The sequence below is a fragment of the Colias eurytheme genome, chromosome 21, assembly GCF_061535395.1.
Source record: "Colias eurytheme isolate Ceu_HAF_F1 chromosome 21, ilColEury1 Martin Lab GWU primary, whole genome shotgun sequence".
Taxonomy (NCBI): domain Eukaryota; kingdom Metazoa; phylum Arthropoda; class Insecta; order Lepidoptera; family Pieridae; genus Colias; species Colias eurytheme.
In genome coordinates this window covers 5,009,525-5,031,898 of record NC_143000.1, presented here as the reverse complement: position 1 = coordinate 5,031,898, position 22,374 = coordinate 5,009,525, and the positions used below count along the sequence as shown (strand labels likewise).

The following is a 22,374-nucleotide window of genomic DNA, read 5'->3' as shown; positions in this document are numbered from 1 at the left end:
AAACGTGTGCCTCGATGCGCCGTAACGGTACTCCGGACTTATCCGTTTATACGATGTTCAGGCTTCGCAAAATTCTATATGACACAGAGTAATAAAACATTATTTTAAAATTTATGGCGTTTTTAGGATATTACAAGAACAATAACTTCGGTTAATGGAATCGTGGGTCTCGAGATGAGTGTGAAACCAATACCCATTACTCGTTTATATGTTTGCAATTAGTTTTCGTGTTGAGGTAGAAACATATAATTGTTAATTATAGATGTAACATAATATAGTTATTGTTATTACGCAGTGTATTTTATTTACGGAAAAACTTATAAGTAATACCTAGTAGGTACCTACCACAGCGTGAAAACATGTTGCACTTATTTTATCTATGATTGCCTTACAATCACTTTCATTCGCAATCAAACAGCGATAACGGATATAATATTGACATACAGTATTGGAAAGCGTCCGTATAGATGCAAACAAAACATCAATAAAAAACTAATGGTTGGACAATTTACAGCGTCAGGAGCGTACCCTGAAGGTAAATTATCGATAATCGACTGACTAACCAAATAGCCGGTGTCGATACAAGTTATCGACAATAATCGTTATAATCGCTAGTGCTGGCCGATTGTTACCGCTCGCCATTAGGAGACGTGCCCAGCGTATTAAATCAAGACCACCGTTTTTGACCCATTATCGTCCTCAAAAGCTACTGCTCTCCGAACAATTTTATGACCGACCAGGATTCTATCTAAACTGGCGACGGCATGACTTTTTGTGCACGCTTATTATTAAAATTATTATTTATTAACTGTAATTGTCGGCGACGATTCGAGGGTTAACTCCAACGTTTAGCGTAATTTGGCCGATGTGAGCTTTTCGAGGGTTTATTAGTAATTATTAGTTGTCATGCTCGGAGTCGAGTTCAGTAATCGCAGCCATAAATGGATAATTTTGATTCAGCATAGGTATGATTTTTTTCCATAACTATACCATCGGAATAAGTCATAATTTTTTATATTTCGAATTCTTATTTCTCTGGGGCTTGTTAAATTTTCGAATGGCAGCATTAAGTTATATCTCGCGCGTTCCTGGCAGTAAAGAATCGAGTTCACTTTTTAATTTTTTCGCATTATTTTTTTCTTTTTTCCGCGCCAGTATTGTGCGCAGGTAAATGGCGTGAAATTGGCGGTCAGTGAGTATTTGTTGACTGTTTTTGATTCACATACCATCTGTCAGTTAAAACTTAGGTTAAAAATGTTTAACATGATATTAAATTTCGGTTATAAAAACTGTAGGTTCCTTCCCAACTTGAACCAACTTAAGGCTTTGTCAGATAGGACGCGTATTTTAGCGCTGCGTAGTAGCGCTACAGCGTCCTGTTTTAACGTCGCGCGAGGCTTCGTCAAACAGAACGCTTTAGCGCGCGTTAGGACACAGCAATTGATATTATTAAAGCTGCATGTTGTTTACATAATTATTACTTACGAACAAAACAAGGTACAGCGATATTAACTCCGGAGTCGGAAGAATTTTTTACTTACCAGTTTCATTAATTTCTTCTCCGATTTGTGCCCACAATTTTGCCTTCATTGATATATCTTTATAGTTTATATGAACTATCCTTCGTATTATATAAGCATGGATATTTTCTAACCAATTCTATCAAATTTTCGGTCATTATGCAGTATTTTATTATTATTTTACGCCTATTAACTCCGACGCTAAAATAGAATTTGTAAAAAAATACAACACCCGACGTTAAAGCGTCCTAACGCCGCGACAGAGCGTTGCGTACTGCTAGCGCCGGCGCTCTGTTTGACGGTATTCTACGATGGTAGTAGAACACATCTTAGCGTCATATCGCGGCGTCAACTTAACGCTCTGACGCGCGCTAAGTACGCATCCTGTCTGACAAAGCCTTTATTGTTACAATTTCCATTGTAGGTATAAGTGTGTAAATATATGAAATAATAATTGTACGACCTGGCATATACAGATCAAGTTTTGTAGATAAGAAGATATAAAGTTACACCTAATATTTAACATAGAGCACAATATGTTGTTTCTGATTTCGTTTTTAATTTCAGTGGTTGTTTTAGGCAGACTTTTCTTTGCAATTACATTATATTTGTCGCGATAGTATCATTACGAAAACAGTGTAGTGTAAAAGTTACGATAAAACGACCTGCCATAAATCAACTACGCAAAAATTAATTTCCGCTAAACTGAAATCTAAGATCAAATCTACGTTCTGAATCAATCGTAAGTGATATATATGTATAGATATGTTAAAGGGAAAAGAGGGAGTAAAGAAAGGAAATATTATTTCCTTATCTACCCCCGGTAAGGCCTCTGTAGTAAGGGTTCAAACTTCAGAGGTCGTTTCTGAACGATTGTAAGATGACAGTTTTATAAATGATTCGTCTTAAAGTACATATTGAATGTATGCTTGCGAGAGATATAGATACTATATTACATTACCTATGTACCTACTTATTTGTTAATTTCTTATACACGTTAAAATCTATATGATATATTATAATTCTAAATACACAAGTTTATTTACGTACCGCCCTAAACTCGGCAGAAGGATTTTACGCATAATTATGTTATTATCTACAGTTAACAGTACATCACTTCATTCAAGGTGGTATACGACTAACAAATTATCTAACAGTTCAACGACCCCACACATTCCGAGAATCGCATAATTCATACCAACATAAACATAATGACATCCGACACTCAATTCAACTGCTGTTCAGTCAAAATGGCCCATTCATACTCAAAACATATGCTAACTAACCGACCGTAGCATTATTCAAGCTAACCTTAACACTTTAATAGCCTGGATCGGGAATCGAACCCGAAACGCCTCATTTCAATCCACTTCCTCACTTAACCACAACCTAAAATAAACCTTAACCTCAGTATATTCGAGCCATTACAATTGAAAAGTTTTTAAAAGGATTAATTGGTTAGCATAAGACGTAACGTCGTAAGAAATAGTGGCAACAAGGTAAAACATACCCAATTAACATAATGTAAGGTTTCTTTTCAATAACTTTCAAGTGAAGAAAAGTTTATGAATTGCAGAGCAATCCGTAATATTATTCAAGAGTGAAATGAAACACAATTCATTGCATTATAATCAGGTCACATTTTTTTTCAAAGACAAAACAATGAAACGGATATTATAGCAATATCTTTACTGATACTAAGTACTGGTAGATTTCCAGCTCTTGCCAATTCTGCTATGATTTGAATTTCTGGAACAAAAAATAAAAACTTCAGAAGAATACTTATAACAAAATAGAAATAATACATCTTAGAATTATAAATATGTTTATTTATACCGAAACATTCATCCGTTTGAAGTTCTCAGGCTACCGATTCGGACCTCCACCATTATATTGTTTTCAATATTTTACGACCAACTCTAAATCATAAGTGTCTGCGAAAAGATGACATTTATGTTTCAAACTGCTGCTCTACCTTAGAAATCTCTATATTTCGTTTTTTATTTACAATAAACATTTCACTTGAAATCCATTATGTAAATAGCTATTAAAAAGCCGCGTTGATCAGTGATTCAAAAAAGAACAAGTCAAAATCGAACGCTGCAGACAATACGAATCTATAGACAATAATGGAGGGAACAAAGAAGTAAAAAAGCGGGAAGAAACCTGTCGACGCCATGTTGTGTGGCACTCGGCCTTCACGCCTCGGCCGCCGAAGATTATCTTCGGAAAAAGAACTGAACAGGAGGCGCTGTATCTGACAGCCAAGGACGTAACCGCGAGTTCGCTTCATGCATTTATTGCTTCTTTATGCTACTGAATAAGGGTGGTAATCGAATGCAGCCATGCGGACTTACTACGTTTCGTTGCAAGGTCGTGAGTCAAAAGAAAGAGCCTAGTCACCGTGCGCCTGCGTTGATGACCTGTCAATTCCATCGCTGTTCGTCGGGTGGAAAAAAAGCGACATTAGACTTGGCCGTCTATTATTTTGACTTTAAGTGGGGAGATGGAGTCGAGATTGATCGTGTTTGGCTCAACCCTTTTAATTACATCGCATTCAGGTTTTGTGTATTGTGTTCTACCGTTTGGTAGACGTGCCTTCAACAAGGGTTGTATGATGGAACTTGGAAGTAATAATTAATGTCTATTATTAGTCTTCTTCTGGCGCTTCTTGTAAGACAGTGTTGTCCAGTGGTGAATTAGTACGGCTTTATATTTATGAGTAGATAATAAATTATATCTCATTATTCGTCTTATTTCAAAATAAGTGAGGCAGAATGTCTCATTTGTTCGAAGTTAAACTTTAGGTCACACTTTCATTCGAATAAACTACAGCAACTCGTTCAAATGCATCGAGGCTGCAAAAAGTTGGCTGTTAAGTGAAATTGGCATACAACTTTTATCCTTTGCCGATTCGTCACAGTGAGTTTCGCGCGTACGCTGCTCATTGAGCGATTTCGTATGCTCACCACCTTACCAGTCATTAGTGTCAAACATGCCATTACGTGACAACTTGTTCCCAGCTGTTTTATTTATTTTGCGATTATCCTCATTTGATGGGAACTTTTTGTATTCATTATCATTATTGTCTTATGAGTAGGTTTGATGGATCAGTTTTTGCGCGCATACTTCGGAAATGTATTATGATGAATATTCGAATATTTTGATGTCTGCAGATTTTGTGGTACACATAATATAGATAATGTACGCTGATAAGATCGGTGGTCAAGGTGTAATAAAAGGAGCTATACATAAATGCTATGAATGATACTAAAGATAGTACCTACTCCTATTAACGATGTTTTATTGCAGAATGAATAAAATATTTACGATAGATATAATCTGAGATAATGTTGAAAGGTAATCTTCAGTCCATCACATTATTTGAGCGATAAATTTTTCTTTTCATAAAAATGACGTAGATAAGCTAATTCTCCATCTTCTGTAGTTATCGGTTGAGCTTTACTCATTATTACCACAGCAATAATTATTGTATATTCATTTCAGTCAACAATATATATCACGAAACTGTTGTACGGGTAAATCAAATAAAATAAAGCCACTGCACACGCACGTCGCAATCTCAGGAGATCACGATTTGTGGTCACGGCTCGCCCACTCCCATACCTCGCTATAAGCATAATAGTTACAGTAATACAGTCGGGGATAATATCGTAGTGTAATTTTAGGTTACAATTGAAGTCATTTTTAAAAATGACCAGTTGCTTGATTACTCGGTTAGGTTTTCCTAGTGGTCAAGAAAAAGGGTCGAGAGATGAACGCTCAATCGTAATTTCTCTAAGCGTCACCATTTTAGAATCTACTGCTATCTATGCTACTTTCTTATAGGAAGCCTTAAGCCTTAAGGGAAATGAAAATCCATACAACTATTAGACATGTCAGTTCTTAGTTAATGTGCCGAGCGTATATAAACTTGTTTAAAAAGATGAGCATAATGTTTGGACCAGCTGCAATCTATATTTGTTCGTGACTCCGTTATGCAATACAGTAATTTATTGTGCAGATGTAAAAACCTTTGCTTTATGATAGGTAATGAGTTGTGAAGTGTTCGAACAGTCTCAGTGATTGATAGATGAAGTGACATAAATTCTAGTTTTCATCACTAAATAATAACTTAGTGTGTACAATGTGCAGTTTCAATATGAGCTAGAGATAGACCACCATTAGGGCTTAAGTTTGTGTATATTCTTTCTGATATATTTTTGGGTTCTTCGCTGATAGGTAAAGCCATAAAGATCATTACAACTAGCATTACGCAAGAATAAAGGTGAGTATCGACTTCGCGCTCCAAGAGATCGAACATTGGCGCGCGCTCCAGCCGCGTGAAATGGATACCAGTTTGGAACGCGCGCCAAAATGTTCGTTGGAGCGGTCGAACGCGGAGCGGTCCGTTCCGTCGGGTGTCGGTTTTTTACCGCGCATCAAACGTGGCGCGCGCGCCAATGGAGACGGGTTTGTCGTATTTTTGTGTTTGTTGCGCTCCGAGCAATAATTATGGATAACCAAAGTTGCCGTAAATTAATTCAGCTGTATGGTACGAAAGTAGTTTTGTGGAACAGTAAAATTTCTTCGTATCATAATAAATCGCTTAGAGAGAAATCAGTAGTGACATGAGAGTCCCTGTGCCGGAGTTAAAGAAAAAAATGCTGCTGCTGCTCGTACACGACTAGCTTCCATGATGAACGGTCAAACACTGGAACAGTTGCCACGCGCGCCAGGCGCGCTTAGTTGATATACTTCAATTATTTGGAACGCGCTCCGCGGAACGCACTCTCGGCGCGGTCATTCATGGCGCGCGCGCCAGGAGCGCGAAGTCGATACCCAGCTTAAACCGATAATAGAATGCAAGACAGTCCATAAAACGCCGTACATTATACAATTCAAATAGAAATATAATTTCTGTGTAGTAAAAGCTTTAGCGATTTGTAAGTAATTATTCGTAATAATCCGTGATTAGACTAGATTGAAATACTTTTATTCCTTCTACAAATCATTTGCCGTTATTCAAATTTCTCAATTGCATCTAATGCTTATCAGTTGTAACCAAATCTTCCACTTCAGTAAGCCACTACCATTAATCTCAGCTCCTTGCAATAATAGAAACTTTTTGTAGCAATTTAAAACGTTAACCAAACAGATAGGTTCAAGCTCGTTACGAGGTCATAGAATTCGCTGCGGCGCATAAAAAAATAATTTAACACCAATTTTTCACAGCCATTTGATGAATTAGCTACCAATTTTTCTAACGCGTACGCAGCGTTGGATAGTCTGTGGACGCTGACATATTGCTTTGCCCGCTCTACCGTTAGACTTTTTTCTTTGTTTATCCGACGAAGGTTTACGACACCCAGGTCGTGTGATGTGACCTTAGGTCGTATATCATTTTTTAAATTATTGAATTCCTTTTTTTCGTTCGTTGGACTTTTAATGAACATCGTGGATAGCTGAATTAAGCGCATTGTTGTTTTATGTTCGACATGATTGTTGATTTATGTATTGATAATAATCAAGAGTTATATAATCTTAGGCTCTGTGCTCGTAAATGGATAATATCGCGTCATATGTTTATGAACTTCATTTTAATTCAAGTTTATCGTCATAAAAAGTCCTGTAGCTAGGATACTATAATGATTCATCATTTTATTACAGTTGTATTGATTGGATCATATGTTGAACTTGTGTGTATAATGTACATTTTACGTACCTAGTCAAATATTGATTAGTTGGACTTGCTTCTTACTATAATTATATAATATCTATTCAAGGTTGTTATCCTAAAATTTAATGTATCGGTCTCTACCTAAAATCACCAAGTAAAAAAGAAATCTCAAGGGGTATTTACGGCTAAACTGGTACACAATAACGACTGTTTATAACAACTCAAAAGTTGTATAACAGAAAAAAATGCAACTCATCACGGCGGTGTAGGCGCCGCGAATCAAACGAGTGGAAAGAGTGGAGTCATTCTTCAACACAATTGTACTCCCTCCTGCTACCTGGGAAAGTCAGGGTCACGACTAGATTTGACTGTTATTAACGTTACGAGCCATCTAGGTTATTAATGTAGAGACGTGTAGAGCCAGAGACGTAGTTAAACGTTAACGTAGTTGTACTAAAGTCTGACTCAGTTATGGAGGAGCACCAAAACTTTAATCATTATGATATGATACTATCCCACGTCTACAAAGAACTTGGAATATAAGTACCCTTTTGGGAAGATAGTATCAATCACAGACCATATAATTGATAACAGTCCTACATAACACGATTGTTACTAAGAGCCATCACTAACAAGACCTTCAGTTAGTTCACCTTGTTATTCAAGAAAAATACTCAACAATTTTGATATACGTGAACCGAGCGCAAATTGAAAAATTCGAAGCGGCGAAATTTGATTTCGACAATAAAAAGTACCATTGAAAAACAACAAAGAGCTTTCCCACAGACGTCGGATGGAAATGACATTTTAAAAACGGCCCTCGGCCTCAAAGCTGGCTATAGACGATCTTACGTACATATAGCGGTGTTTCGCACGCACGCTTACGGCGCAACGTCGATAAAAGTGGGCGTGGCGTCGCTCCACCATTCACCAATCACACTTCACAGTTCCGAGTGTGTGTATAGGGCTCGTGTATGTGTGCCGGCTCAGTGCGCGAGTGTGCGTGGACCGCGTCCCGTATATGGGCGGCGTACATAAGTACATGCCGGCTACCGGCACCACAAAGAATTCCCATATCTTTTATATTCTTAGATTCTTATCGCGGTTTCTTATTTTACATTTAAGATGGTGGTCTCGAATTAACGGTCGGTCCCATAAACACGCTATAACAAACTTTAATATGCCTGTAATACGAAATAATCTGTGATTTTTATAGCTTTCGCTCCGCTAATAGGTTGTTATAGATTTCAAGATAGTGTTCATTATAATTTTTGGGGAAATTATTCATGAATCATGTTGATTGAATTCTTAATAGCTACTAATTGTTGAACGACTTAGAGATGAAGGCGATAGAGTTGTTGCATTGTTGGCATGTTATGCATTATCTTGTATGCATTATCCCATAAATTAAAAATTCACATTAAAGTTATCTTTGAATGCTACTTGTTACTTACTAATTACTTTTTAATATTTCTCAAAGTTCATTCATACACATGTGTAGGTAACTCAAGAAAACTTTTCAGTCTTCTAGGTATGTAAATATTTAACTCACAATTTATACGAAAAACGAGGAAATCTTATAAAATTATTGACAATAGCCAGCTGTATTCCCGCCAAAATTCGATTTGGGAATGAAGAGGGTCAAAGAACCATTTATTTGGGGGCGAAATAAATTGTTTTCAGGATTGCCTTACCGCCCTTCTCAATTCAATGTACCTACCTAGGTAGGTAGTTGGTGCGCATATTAAACAATTCTGATTTAAAACATATACCTAATATTAATAATTGTCGTGTAGAAAACATATTTTAAACGGCGAAACTTTTCAGTTATTTCATGACTGTAAACAAAAGAAAATACTCTCATTCTGGTTGTCTAGCTTCTGAAATTTACCTGTGGTTGTTACTATAAAATTACCAAAATTAAAACGAATAAATACCTATACTTATGATATATTCGGATTTCAGGTAGCTATGGATTCGGATTTCAGATATACATACCTACCGACTACAATAGTAGGTACCTATACCTATAGGTATATACCGCACTTCTCAAACTAATTTACCACCAAAAACTTATAATAGAAGCAATGAGTTGGCTAAGGGACTTGACTTCTATTAATCTTGTAACTTTTTTCCCTGCCTGACTTGCGGTTCCTTAGGAAAATGCAAGTCATTGTAAGGGAAACGAATTAACGGGACTTTCTTGTGATATGTGAAGTTTTTTCTAACTATAAAAATAGTAATCTTATACATTCATTAATGTAAGTTACAGCTTATTATACCAGAATTCTATATTGTTATGAGACTCTTCTTTTTAAAAATTTTCATTTTAAAAGAAATTTCCATAAAAATATGTATGTACTTTCAAAAAACATTTTGAAATAATGTTAAAAAGACAACATGTAGGTACCAAATATGTAAATATTAAACAGTAGAACCTACTTATTGTAGGTACTTTAACTTGCATTATTTTTAAACAGAAGGCCACATCACGAAGCCAATTAATTACCTAGGTACATTTTCATCAAAAGCTCTACGAAAAGCTCGTCATTACAATAAAACACTAGCATGTTGATAAAAATATAGTTCTTTATAACTTTATTATTCAAAAGCATCAATATACAAACATTCGTGTGAAGACTAGAGTAGATTATTTTCCAATTGTTCCCGGCAATACTTGAGCACAAAACGTCCGGACACTGAGAGCCCTTAGCTCCCTTGTTTTATATGTTCGGTAAACACTTGGCTAGTACGCGTAGAAGTGCTTTGAAGAGATAATGTTGGTAAACGCAAGCAAATATTTACCGAGTTTCATTTGAAGTTTTATATAGCTTAAGTGCACTTTAGATTGAGTTTTTTGTGGGTACGTTGTTTTAGTACCTACCTAGATACTACGCTTTTAAGTATTTGTGAAATATAGAGTTTTTAGGCATGTAGATAAGTTTAAAATTGAACGATGATAACATATAGGTAGGTAAAAAATAACACATTACGGTTTTTTATACTAAATTAAGTAAGGATTTTATTTACAACATTATCAAATAAAGTTTTGAACTCAAAAGCCAAAGTTTGTGTGTCTGTGATGGAAGCAGTGACTTAATTAGAAGTTCACTAGGAAAAAGAAGAACAACAGAATGGCTATCTACAGTTTAAAAAATAATAACTTTATCGTCCATTTCGAAACACGACATTAACTTGCTACATTAATATTTATAGAAAAGCTATAAAAAATGTATACCTAAATTAATAGCACTAGTTATAGTTAGCGGCATTGTGTAGTTTCGCCAGATGTTCAAATATTTGTACGCAAGACATTTTTGCCTCCGGCTTAAATTTATTATTAGCTTGGAATATTTCGCAATTATAAATGTAATGAGATTGAGATAAACACACCTACACTAGGAAACCTGTTTGATATTTCAGTTAACACGATAGTTATTTTTATTTCATTAAGGTGAGCTCTCATTTAGCTAGAGAGATGCAAGATGCATTTCAGAACTGCATTTTCGTTTTCTACGTCTGAAACAGTCTTTTTTGATATCCATTATCGTGAATTTTAGATATCACAAATAATATAATTTAGGAGACAAAAAGTAATGCCTAATTATTTAAAAGATTTATTCTTGAAATGCATCATCTATTGTTTAAATGAAAGGATTTTCTTTTTCTTTCTTATCCTTATAAAAACGATAATAAGATCATACACCAACATCAACACTTAAAAATGGAACTTGAAGATTAACAAACATCTCCATACATTGCTTTTCGTATTTGAAACAGCAAGACGTTCATCAGCTTTCTACTTCTAAATTAGGCTTCTTTGATTTACATTTTTGTGAATTATTTATAACAATTTAATTAACAGCTTTTTTTTAAAAAGGATCTTCCATTGTTTACATGAAACGATTCTTTGCTTTTTAGAAAATAGCCTAAATATAGCCTAAATATTTAACTTGATTACAAACAAATATATTTTATTTATTTATTTATTTATATTGCTTCGTATTTGAAACAGCAAGACATTTCATAACATTTCATAGAAGGGTCTCAGTAATTGTTTTTGTGGCTAATTCTCTTCCCGCTTCTCTAGGGGAGTCTCCAAATTACATTTTTATAGAGTTAGAGGGTCGAGCGATTGCTTTTTGATAAGTCAATTTTAACCATCATCGCTATAGGTTATATGCTAATACTTATAAATTGTTCAATTACCGAATATGAAAATGTGTGATCATAAGTATAAATATCTTAAATGTGGTCACACCTATTAAGATAGAGATAGAATTTAGTGATCTCAAATGAAAGTATACCTAAATAATTATTGTACTATAATTAAGTGTGCATCTTTATTATAAAAAACATATTTTTGAATGTGCAAAACACTCGATTTCAATTTTTTTTCTAATTTAGACTTATTTCCAACTTGTATAGATAGCTCTACATTACATTATTATCTATTTTTTCAAATATTAGACTTACCTTTCTTATATATTTTTTTGTCACCAGCGGACTCCCTTCTTGGCTCCGGGTCTGATGAAGAAGAGGAGGAGGAATCAAGAACAGCGAACAACTCAAGTAGTCCAGCTCATGCGACGCATCCAGCGTTACATTCCGACCTTTCGCATAATGGGGACACGAAGCCACATGAGGATTCGGAAGACCAGGTTGGTATTATTGAATAATAGGTTTCGGTAAGAGGATGGTTGGTGGTTATGACAATGGATAGGATGGAGGTATCATTACATAGTATAAAACAAAGTCGCTTTCTCTGTCTCTATGTCCCAATGTATGCTTAAATCTTTAAAACTACGCAAAGGATTTTGATGCGGTTTTTTTTAAAGATAGAGTGATTCAAGAGGAAGGTTTTAGTATATATAATTTATTATGTTTTAGACAAAGCGGGCGAAGCCGCGGGCGCAAAGTTAGTGAACTATATGATGTAGTGTTAATTGTTATAAGAAGCGTGGAAAAGATATCGTTAAAAAGTGAAAAGTTTAATTTATCCTGCAGCACTAAATCATTTTAACTAATATTTACGATAGAATACGTTAACTATGTTGTTAACGTATGTATTCTATCATAAATATTAGAGCTAATATTATGAATATCTTATGAAAAGGTTTGCATAAACAAGAAAAGTGGTAGAGCCTACTCACTAAACATATTTCTAACCTTTGCTTAGCTTATTCTTTGCAACTAATGTAGCATGATATGCCAATAAAGAACATTGAAAAGAATTCTCTTTAATTTTAAATTAAAAAAATAGTGGTATATTTCACATTATTGATCCTTATTTCAAATTTCAGTCTAAATGAAACTTTAAATCACCGTAGCAGCTTTAGCCAAAATATACTGCAAGCATTGCATACTCATAAACGTATATTTCAACAAAACTTCACCCAGTAAAATGACAATCCCATATAACATGCATGGGAGCTGACCACATAGTCGCATACAGTTGTTCCTCTACTCCCAGGGTTCCCTGGACGGCGACCCGGAGACGCGGGACTCGCAAGCGGAGAACAAATCCCCAGATGACGGGAACGGCGGTTCCAAGAGACGAGGTCCTCGAACAACGATAAAAGCGAAGCAGCTAGAAATACTGAAGTCTGCGTTCTCACAGACACCTAAACCCACGAGGCATATACGAGAACAGCTGGCGAAAGAGACTGGACTGCCGATGCGGGTTATACAGGTTAGTGATCATAGTTCTAAATACATTGAGCATTACAGTTTCATATGTATGTTTTAATGAACTGTGTTTTATACCATACAATTTTCAATTTATCTACGTTTTATCGTATCTATTACCTACTGTCTTGAAGAGGTTTGTAATTCTAATAATTAAGACACATTTTAAGACACATGTGTTTTTCCGATATCACCATATTCACATGTTGTACCTAGTTGCAAGATTTTACGATTGGGTTTTTGTTGATAAAAAAAAAACTTTCATATTGAATCATCCTTCATTATGTATTTCAAAGATGTGTATCATAATATAATCTTAGGTTGACTTCTGCAGAACGTAGACCGAAATTGTAAACATATTACAGTTTTTTTAGGTATTTACAGACTAAATAGCTAAAAACTCGTTACGGATTATAAGTTTTCATTATTCATGATAATATTGACCCAGAATCCTTGTTTTCTAAACTCAATGCTTAATCGTTTTTACAATTTACACCTTCCAAGTTCCAACAATACAAAGATCACCTTAATAACGTTTCGTACACGCTGTTACACAATTTCGAAATTTTTCGTTACGTCCAAAAAAAACCTTCGCTCTTCGTGATCTATTATTCGTTATAATTGTATTTCCACGTCACAATAACGGCGTATAACGACAACGACAACGCCGCGCCGTTGGCCAACATTTAACGAATTTCACTTTTACTCCGAATCGTTACCGTGAATATTTGACAATGAGAATTGACTGAAAGTTTTTTGTTAATATCGATAGAGTGGTCTTGAGACACAAATATTGGAGGTTTTTTGTAATATTAGTACGTTACATAAATACATTTATTTATTTCTTTCTGTTTAGGTATTTCTTTCAAATTCCTCAGATATTTATTCAAAAATACCTATTTCATTGCATCCTTTCTATTGTAAATCGAACATTCAAATATGTATAACAATAGAATATATTCGAAAGGCTTGTATTGCAAAATAGTTTAGACAAAACATAACTCATTAAGGGCTTGGTCTAGTAGTGCAAACAAATGCATCCTGTCATCCTATATGTAAATAATACAAATGTACTAAGGGAAAGTTGCTCCACTTAATTTTTAAAAATAAAATCATTCGTATGCATAATTTAATATTCGTAATAAGTACCAAAAATGACAATTTGAAACAATTTTCGTGAAAATTACACCGGGTGATTTTTTTTATCAGTACACAAAATTTGCGAATACTTTCTATTGATATCTTCAACTTCATGTTTATATATAACTGATCATCTTTTACAAAGAAATTTGGACGAAATATAAAAAAAATAAGCTTTCCATACAAAATGCATAACTCTATAAATTTTTTTCGACCTAAGTTTCTTAGTGAAAGTTGTTCAGTTTAACTAATAAAACGGATAAACAAATTTTGTATATAATAAAAAAAATGTAATGTTTGTGTTAAAAAATTATAAAATAGAAAAATACGCAAATGAAAACAAAAGATAATTATTTCTGACTAGCTTCCGCCCGCGACTCCGTCCGCGCGGATGTCAGTCTTCGCGTCTTCTACAGATTTATTATATTATGTGTAATATATAGATTTATATTGATAAACCTAATAAATCTTTTGCTAGCATTCTGATGCTTTATCGGTTGCACTGGATTTATCTCTTTTTTTTTCAATCGCTTGAATGATATAGGATGGGTCCTTGATGGGCATCGAATGCTGAAGTCTCGAATCAATCAATTCTGACAGTAGGCAATTTATGTAAAATCTTGATAATGGTCCATCATTTTATTTTGCCTAAACGTTACATAATTTTTTATATATTCTATTTTTAACGAATTATTCACTCCAGTCCAAACAGCAAATAAGCAGACTTCTGCTTCTGCAACGTTTAGTTGTCCCTGAATTTAGAAAAAATAGTCATGATTCTTATCTATGACAAAAGTGTTATTTTTTGCATTGTATTTCAAATATTCTTCTGTATAATCTGCCGCAGCGTGTGGATATGATCCATGGTACTAAATGATTTGCGGAAACCGGCTTGCTCGGGAGGCTGGGAGTCATCCAATTTTCGTGTTATGCGATTTGTCAAAATTCTGGAAAAAAGCTTGTATATGTGGCTCAAAAGTGAGATAGGTCTATAATTTTTTAGGAGTGTCTTATCACCCTTCTTGAAAAACAAAACCACTACGCTTTTGCTCCACGACTCTGGTGGGGTAGCGTTCAGGATAACGGAATTGAATAACCTTTGTAGGACTTGTAGTATTGGTTTTCCACCAGCTTTAAGTAGTTCAGTTGTAATACCGTCTTCCCCTGGGGCTTTGTTGTTTTTCATTTGTTTGAGAGCTGATCTAATTTCATACAAGCTAACATCTGGGATATCATCGGTATGATGGCGAGTAAGCTTGGCTCTTTTATCTTTTTCATTCGTTGGCGGCTGGATCTGTGAAGCATATAGATTGCTGTAATATCTTTCGATTACTCCTAGCATCTCTGACTTGGACGAGACAAGAACATTGCTTTCGGTCTTCAGCTGAGTCATATGGCTATGTCCGATACGGAGATCCCTTGCAAATACTTTGGAGCCTTTATTTCGCTCAATTGTATCTTGTATGTGGATCGTGTTAGCTTTTCTAATATCATATCTCAGTGACTTGGAGATCTGCTTGTTAAGCTGTGAGTAATGTTCTTTGTCCGTCGACGTTTGTAACCTCATTTGGCGACGTTCTTCCATGAGTTTTAGAGTAACTTCCGAGATCTTTTGGTTTTTAGTTTTTCGGGGGGTCTTAAAATGCGTCAAACCAGTTGAATATATAGTTTTTACTATGGAGTCATTTAGGTCGTCGACAGAATCAAGGTCTTGTAGCGCTTCGAATTTATTCTGAAGTTCGAGCTGAAAGCTTTCTTGTTTTTGGAAACTTGGATTTAAACGACGAAAAGTGGGTCTGACCAGTTGCGATCTTTCCATCCGAACATTGATATTTAACGTTCCTCTAACCAAACGATGATCGCTACCAGTTTTAAGCCTACTAATCACTGAGACGTTGTTAAATATATGTCGTTTCGTGGAAAGAATAAAATCAATTTCGTTCTTAATAGATCCGTCCGGACTAATCCAGGTCCACCTTCGTTGCTTCGGTTTTTTAAAGAATGAGTTCATCAGGTACAGGCCCTCTCTCTCCATAAAATCCAAAAGCATTTGTCCTCTGGGGTTCCTGACTCACTCTGTCTAGCATTCGTGGACTACGAGAAAGCGTTTGATTCGGTGGAAACCTGGGCTGTACTTCAGGCTCTCCAACGATGCAGAATAGATAGTAGGTATATCGAAGTACTGAGAGGATTATATAACAAGGCCAATATGACAGTCCGTCTCCAAGACCAGAACACAAAATCAATTCCTATACGGAAAGGCGTACGACAAGGAGACGTGATCTCACCCAAGCTCTTCACTGCCACCTTAGAAGACATCTTCAAACTTCTGGATTGGAAAGAATCAGGAATAAACATCAATGGGCGATATCTCTCTCATCTTCGGTTTGCAGACGATATAGTTCTCATGGCGGAATCTCTTGATGACCTGAAGAAAATGCTAGAAGACCTCCATAAAGTATCCCAACAGGTAGGCCTAAAGATGAATATGGATAAAACAAAGATTATGTTCAATGCCCACATCGAAGCTAAACCTGTCTCTCTGGGATGCTGTGAACTCGAAATTGTCAAGGAATATATATACCTGGGACAAACGATCCAGCTAGGTAAATTCAATTTCGAGAAGGAGATAAACCGCCGAATCCAACTAGGATGGGCAGCTTACGGGAAGCTACGCACGATCTTCTCATCAAACATACCGCAATGCCTAAAAACAAAAGTATACAACCAGTGTGTGTTGCCAGTTATAACATATGGCGCAGAGACATGGTCGTTTACAAAGGGCCTGATAAATAAATTAAGAGTGACCCAACGAGCTATGGAGAGAGCAATGCTCGGAATTTCTCTGCGCGACAAGATCCGCAATACGGAAATTCGCAGACGAACGAAGGTAACTGACATTGCTCTCAGAATCTCCAAACTAAAATGGCAGTGGGCAGGCCACATAGCCCGCAGGACCGATGCTCGTTGGGGAATACAGGTCCTTGAATGGCGACCAAGAACCGGACGGCGCACTGTTGGACGCCCTCCCACAAGATGGTCGGATGATATAGTTAAGACAGCTGGGCGCAGATGGTTAAGCAAAGCCAAAGATCGGCAACTGTGGCACAGTATGGGGGAGGCCTACGTCCAACAGTGGACTTATCCGGGCTGAATGGATGGATGGATGGATGGATTTCAAATATTAAATTTTTTTTAACCGCATCTTCCGCATTCATGTCTTTTGCCGGAATTAGACATTTAACTTCTACTAGTCCCATTTTCCCTTTTTAATATGGGAGTGTATAAAGTAAATTTTTTAGATATTTCTCGTTATACTTTTAAAAAGTTATTATTGTCATTTTGCTCATTAGGTAAAATAATTTCGATATCAGTTTTAAGTTTTATGATACCTGCAATAATAACGTCATAATCGCCTGCACATACTTATCGATTACACCCTGTATACAATCCACCATCCACATTCATAATGTTTTCCTGTCCTCCTCTCCTTTACGCTGTTCACCGATACATTTGAAATGAGTAAATCTGCTACCACTGAAGGATGTTTCATTGTGATCAGCAAATTTTCACCACTGTTGTCGATTATTTGTTTTTCATTTTTAATTAGCAATTGGGAATCATCAGTTTTGTTTTTTGCAGATTGGTGATGTACCCTAACAATACGTCGAAAAGGGAAAGCATCAACGAATTATCGTTTTCGTCCTCTTTTTTTATTCTTCGCGTCTCTGTTACTTCTGTTTGTTTAGTTCTCAACACCCACTGAATTTTCTATGTTATTGTGATCTTCCATTACATCTGAGTTTTGATGATGTGATGATAATCCATTCGTTTAAATATTGGTACTTAGAGTTGGTAGACTAAACTAGAAATGGCGGACTAAATTTGTCAGCGCGTCTGTATAAGATCAGAATATAAAACCAACATCCTGTATTTAAGTTACAAAATTGAAAATGACTAGAAGAAAAAATTAAAACACCTCGGATCAATTTTGGAGTAAACAAATCATTTTCCCCGTATGGGGATTTCCCCGGATGAACTTGGGAAGTTCAAGTTCTCAATACAAGTTTATATTATATTTCGTATTTCTCAAACGAAAAATAAACATTTTTGGAACTTAAAAAAAATTATATTATAAGAAAATTTATGAGCTTACTTTAGTTTTAAAGAAATATACATCCCTTTACTGACACCCCGTAAAATAAAGAAATTGTTGCCAATCACCTTTGCAATCTATTTGGTTTCATTAACTTTATGTTCGAAGATAATTTCTTTTCTAGTAGTTACACGCGTATTTTTTTCGTTTATTTTCCATATCGAAATCAAATGTTTTAAAATACGAATATTTGCACAAAACTAAGATAAAAATAATCAATAAAAAAAAATATTAAATTTAATGAAGTAGAGCAACTTTCACTTCGGTATGAAGGAAAATCGAGCGTAGAGCACACGTCAGAACGCTCCGGCCCAAGGAGCGCGACTAAAGAAATTCGCTAGGATTTTTCCTAATTATTTTAAATATTTTTTTAATATTTAAAGAATTATCAAAATTAAAAAAAAAAAATTTTTTAAAGGATTAATACTCATTGGTCTTCAACCAACTCGAATAAATTAATGGAAAAAATAACTTTTAGCAGTATTTATCAATAGATTTTGTAAGGCAAAAAATGGGAAATTTAATGAATTTATAACGTTCTAATTAAGAAAATCATAAGTTTTTCGGCAATTGTATTCAGCAGTTTTTAATAACGACTATATAAGGATAATAATGCGCTGATCAGATTGTGTAAATTGTAATCGGTTGCAACGTAGTGAGTGCACAAACTTAGCTCGAAATGTCTTTGGGGGAAAGAGACTTATCTTGAAGGCCTGATTAAGGTAAAATAAAGTAACTTTATAAATGTGAAAAAATTCACGCGCATTGCGTATATAACACTAATTGATAAACAAGAAAAAAAAATTCAGTTTATCATTTCATTAGCCGGGAAAAAATTGTCAAATAACTTGTTGAAAACGCAATTTTGCTAGACTGCAGCCTTAATTTGAAATCCTACGTTCGGTATCCCATCACAAATGGCCGATACTCAATCATGACAGCAACGTTCCAATGTTCGTAAATTGAATTTCGCGCACATCCGTTCAGAAACAGCTCTGACGTGACAAATATCCTTATTAACAAAGCACAGACTATAAAGAATGTTGCCATCAGCAATTTTTGGATTTATGTTCGTATTCCACGGCTGCTTTAGCGATTATGACAGAAAATCGGCGTCGTTTCAGTAATATGGACCGTTAAATTGTAACACGGTGACTGATCAGTTTCTGAAAAATTCTAATCCAATCTAACACATGGATCTGCGCAATTCTCCACACCGCCTCACGACAGATGTCGGCTGGAGTCGTTCGTCTGTCCGTCACGCTTTTTGCACTGTTTCCTCTTTGTGGCTTTTTGTCGGGTGAAAAACTTCTTTAGCTTTACTGACTTGTGTAAAATGAACAAAAACATGTAAATATACAAAATAATTAGAATATTTTCCAAGAATTTGACTTTATGTAAAAAAGATGCTTTATTTGCTTATGCATTTAAAAGAATCGACAAGGTCATCGTCCATTATTTAATTTTTTCTTAAAATCTGAATTTAGTAGAAATGGTTATAAAATACAAGCGTTGAGCTACAAGCACATTATAGTCTATAGACCAAGAGCTATCATAAAAAGTATTGATCATTATGCATTGTAGGCGGAGTGCGGACCGAGCGCAAATATTTGTACAAGCAACTGTGATGTAACAATATTCGTTTAACAACAATGTCAAGTATGTTAAGTGGGTTCATAAACAAGAATTTTTTGTCGCCATCCGTCAAGAGGCAGATCGCGCGTGTCAAATGTTTGTACCACATGTGGCGTAGACATAACGGTATTGGGCGTTTTTGTTCAAATATTCCGGATTTAACTAGTTAACACCGGTCCGTGTGAACCGATAAACCTTTGAAGATGCCGATGATCACTTTGTAAGCTATACGACTGTTAATTTATATGCTAATACTAATTGGGAGACCTTTCGTTCGAAGTTAACTTGATTGCGCCGTTTATTAAGTTGTTACTTTTTTAAAATAAAACCACTTCTAATAATGACTGCACTTTGTACGATATTGGATAAATAGTTAAATTGTAGAGAACTTATTCGTGAGTACCATAAGATTATAGCTAAATTATTTTGCTTGTTTTTTTGGTGCAGAGATTCGGTGTATTTTTATTATCTACACATTCTAAAACTGAATTTTCGGATGCATCTTAATAATATGTACATTCATCACAAAAAGTGACAGGAACCTAATGAAAAACTATAATTTGGGAGACTAAAAATAAACAGACAAGCGTGTTACCCATCGTCATTCCACTGCAACATGATGTCAGTCGACCGCAAAACGAGAAAAATAGTCGTAGGATATTTTAATAAGTTCATACATCGTAATTTCTTCAGCGTGACGGGCCTGTCATCGTGTGTCGCGCCCTTATTGACTCATATTTTATTTTGACACATGATGCGGTTAACATTCCATATAATATAGAAGGTTTTCTGCGTTTTATTGAACCCTTACATTATACGGTAAATTTATCGAGTAGAGAAAACAAAATGTAATTGCTATCTACAAAGTGTCCTCTTCGGTTAATTTTTCATTGGTAATTTGAAAGTGAAGATTTATTTACTTAATTTTTATGCAAATAAAGTGTTTGATAACCAGTAAGTAAGTTTAAAATGTACAAACTTTTATGCTAGCGCCATCTCATGTCAATGTTTCATTTGTCATTTGTTTCGCGCCAAAATATTGTAGTGATGACAGTTCAACATGTTAATTACACGTTTATTGCTTTTTGAATATGATTTCCCGTTATGTATGAGCATTTTGTAAATAGAAGCTATTTAATAGCGTTTTAATATGCCAACATTTTTGCTTCATGAATAAAATAACACAAATGACATACTAAAATCTATTTCATCTTTAAAATCGATTGTAAAAGATGCTTGTTTTTGTTAAAATTTATTCACAAATAATATTTATAACAGCGCCAGGCATTGTCATCAAAGTACAAGTTACAAATTACCTTATTACTCAAAGCGTATTCACCGTCGGTCTAGAAATAGCATTTACAATTCCGAGTGTGATCATTAATCATTATTAATTAGTCGCTAAACAATATTCCGTCACGATTACTTGAACTCTAATGGTAGTTTTGAGTTGTAGTAATTATATGTCATTTGCGGTTTTTGGGTAATTAATTTAATTTGGAGATTTTATTGTTCGTTTTTCGTGTAAAATGCGTATGAAGAGAAAGCTATTTCTCACACGGAAGCCAGTGTCGACGTTTGATTGATAGCAGTAGATAAAAACGTTTGTCGGTGTAGTCGCGAACATGTTATTATGTCACTGACATGACGCGGACTGATTAATGTCGTGTGTGGCTACCTTAATGTGTGCTCTTGTTTATGGGCCATGGCTTTTAGTTGTCTGTGGTCAAGATGGAGGATTGCTTGGTGCTTATTTTACCGTTACAACATAAGGATTCTTTAATATGTTTAATGAGTATGAGACATATATATTTTATTGTATACTGAATTTTCTTTATTAAAGTCCTTTCTGTGGTTTTATTTTTATGCTATATAATAATAATTGTTTTAATGTCGTAGTTATGGCTCGAAGAAATTTTATCTCCTCCAACTTGAACATCACTTAAATATACTGAAATTTTTGATTTTTAACCAATTTACATATCTTTTATTTCACTTTACGGAGGGTCAGTCAATCAAGGTTCGATGTAAGGAAACGTCAAGATCAACAATATTACTGAATGAGTTGAGGTCGGTCGCTCAACCATATCTCTTCTTTTAATGTCCGTCGGCGGCTTTGAGTTGGCCCGAATACTATAACTTTCACAAGTTACGAGATAAACCGGCAGAGCCTTTGACCATATACCTTGCTGGTCAAAGTGTTCGATCGCTTAGCGTTTACGACAAATTGTTTCATCTTCTTGCTTTATTTTGTGTTTTCTTGATTATTTTGTCGTTCGAAGGTTTAATTACGGTAGAGCGTTTATAAAATAAAGGATAGTAAACATTGAGTATTGATAATTAAGTCTTCATTATAAGCATGGGACAATTATTAAAATAGAAGTTTATATAGGTACCTATCTATTCTTAAATAAGTAGTAGTATGTATACTGTAAATATAGCGTTACGTATATTTTCTTCCCAGCAAGCTAAACTTATGAATTTCTATCTAAACGGGATAATAGAAATTATTTTTTATAGCTGTTTGGATAAACATGGCGTAATACACGTTAAAT

General features: G+C 35.1%; 1 protein-coding gene across 2 annotated transcripts in view; it reads left to right on the top strand.

Annotated features, from left to right (window-relative positions):
• The window catches only part of Lim1 (LIM homeobox 1), a 56,378-nt gene that overhangs the window by 19,363 nt on the left and 14,641 nt on the right, over positions 1-22,374 (top strand). For both annotated transcript variants that reach the window (XM_090114382.1, XM_090114381.1), the window contains exons 4-5: positions 11,704-11,861; positions 12,674-12,892. In XM_090114382.1, coding sequence (XP_089970508.1) covers positions 11,704-11,861; positions 12,674-12,892 — 377 coding nt within the window. The remainder of the gene's footprint in view (positions 1-11,703; positions 11,862-12,673; positions 12,893-22,374) is intronic.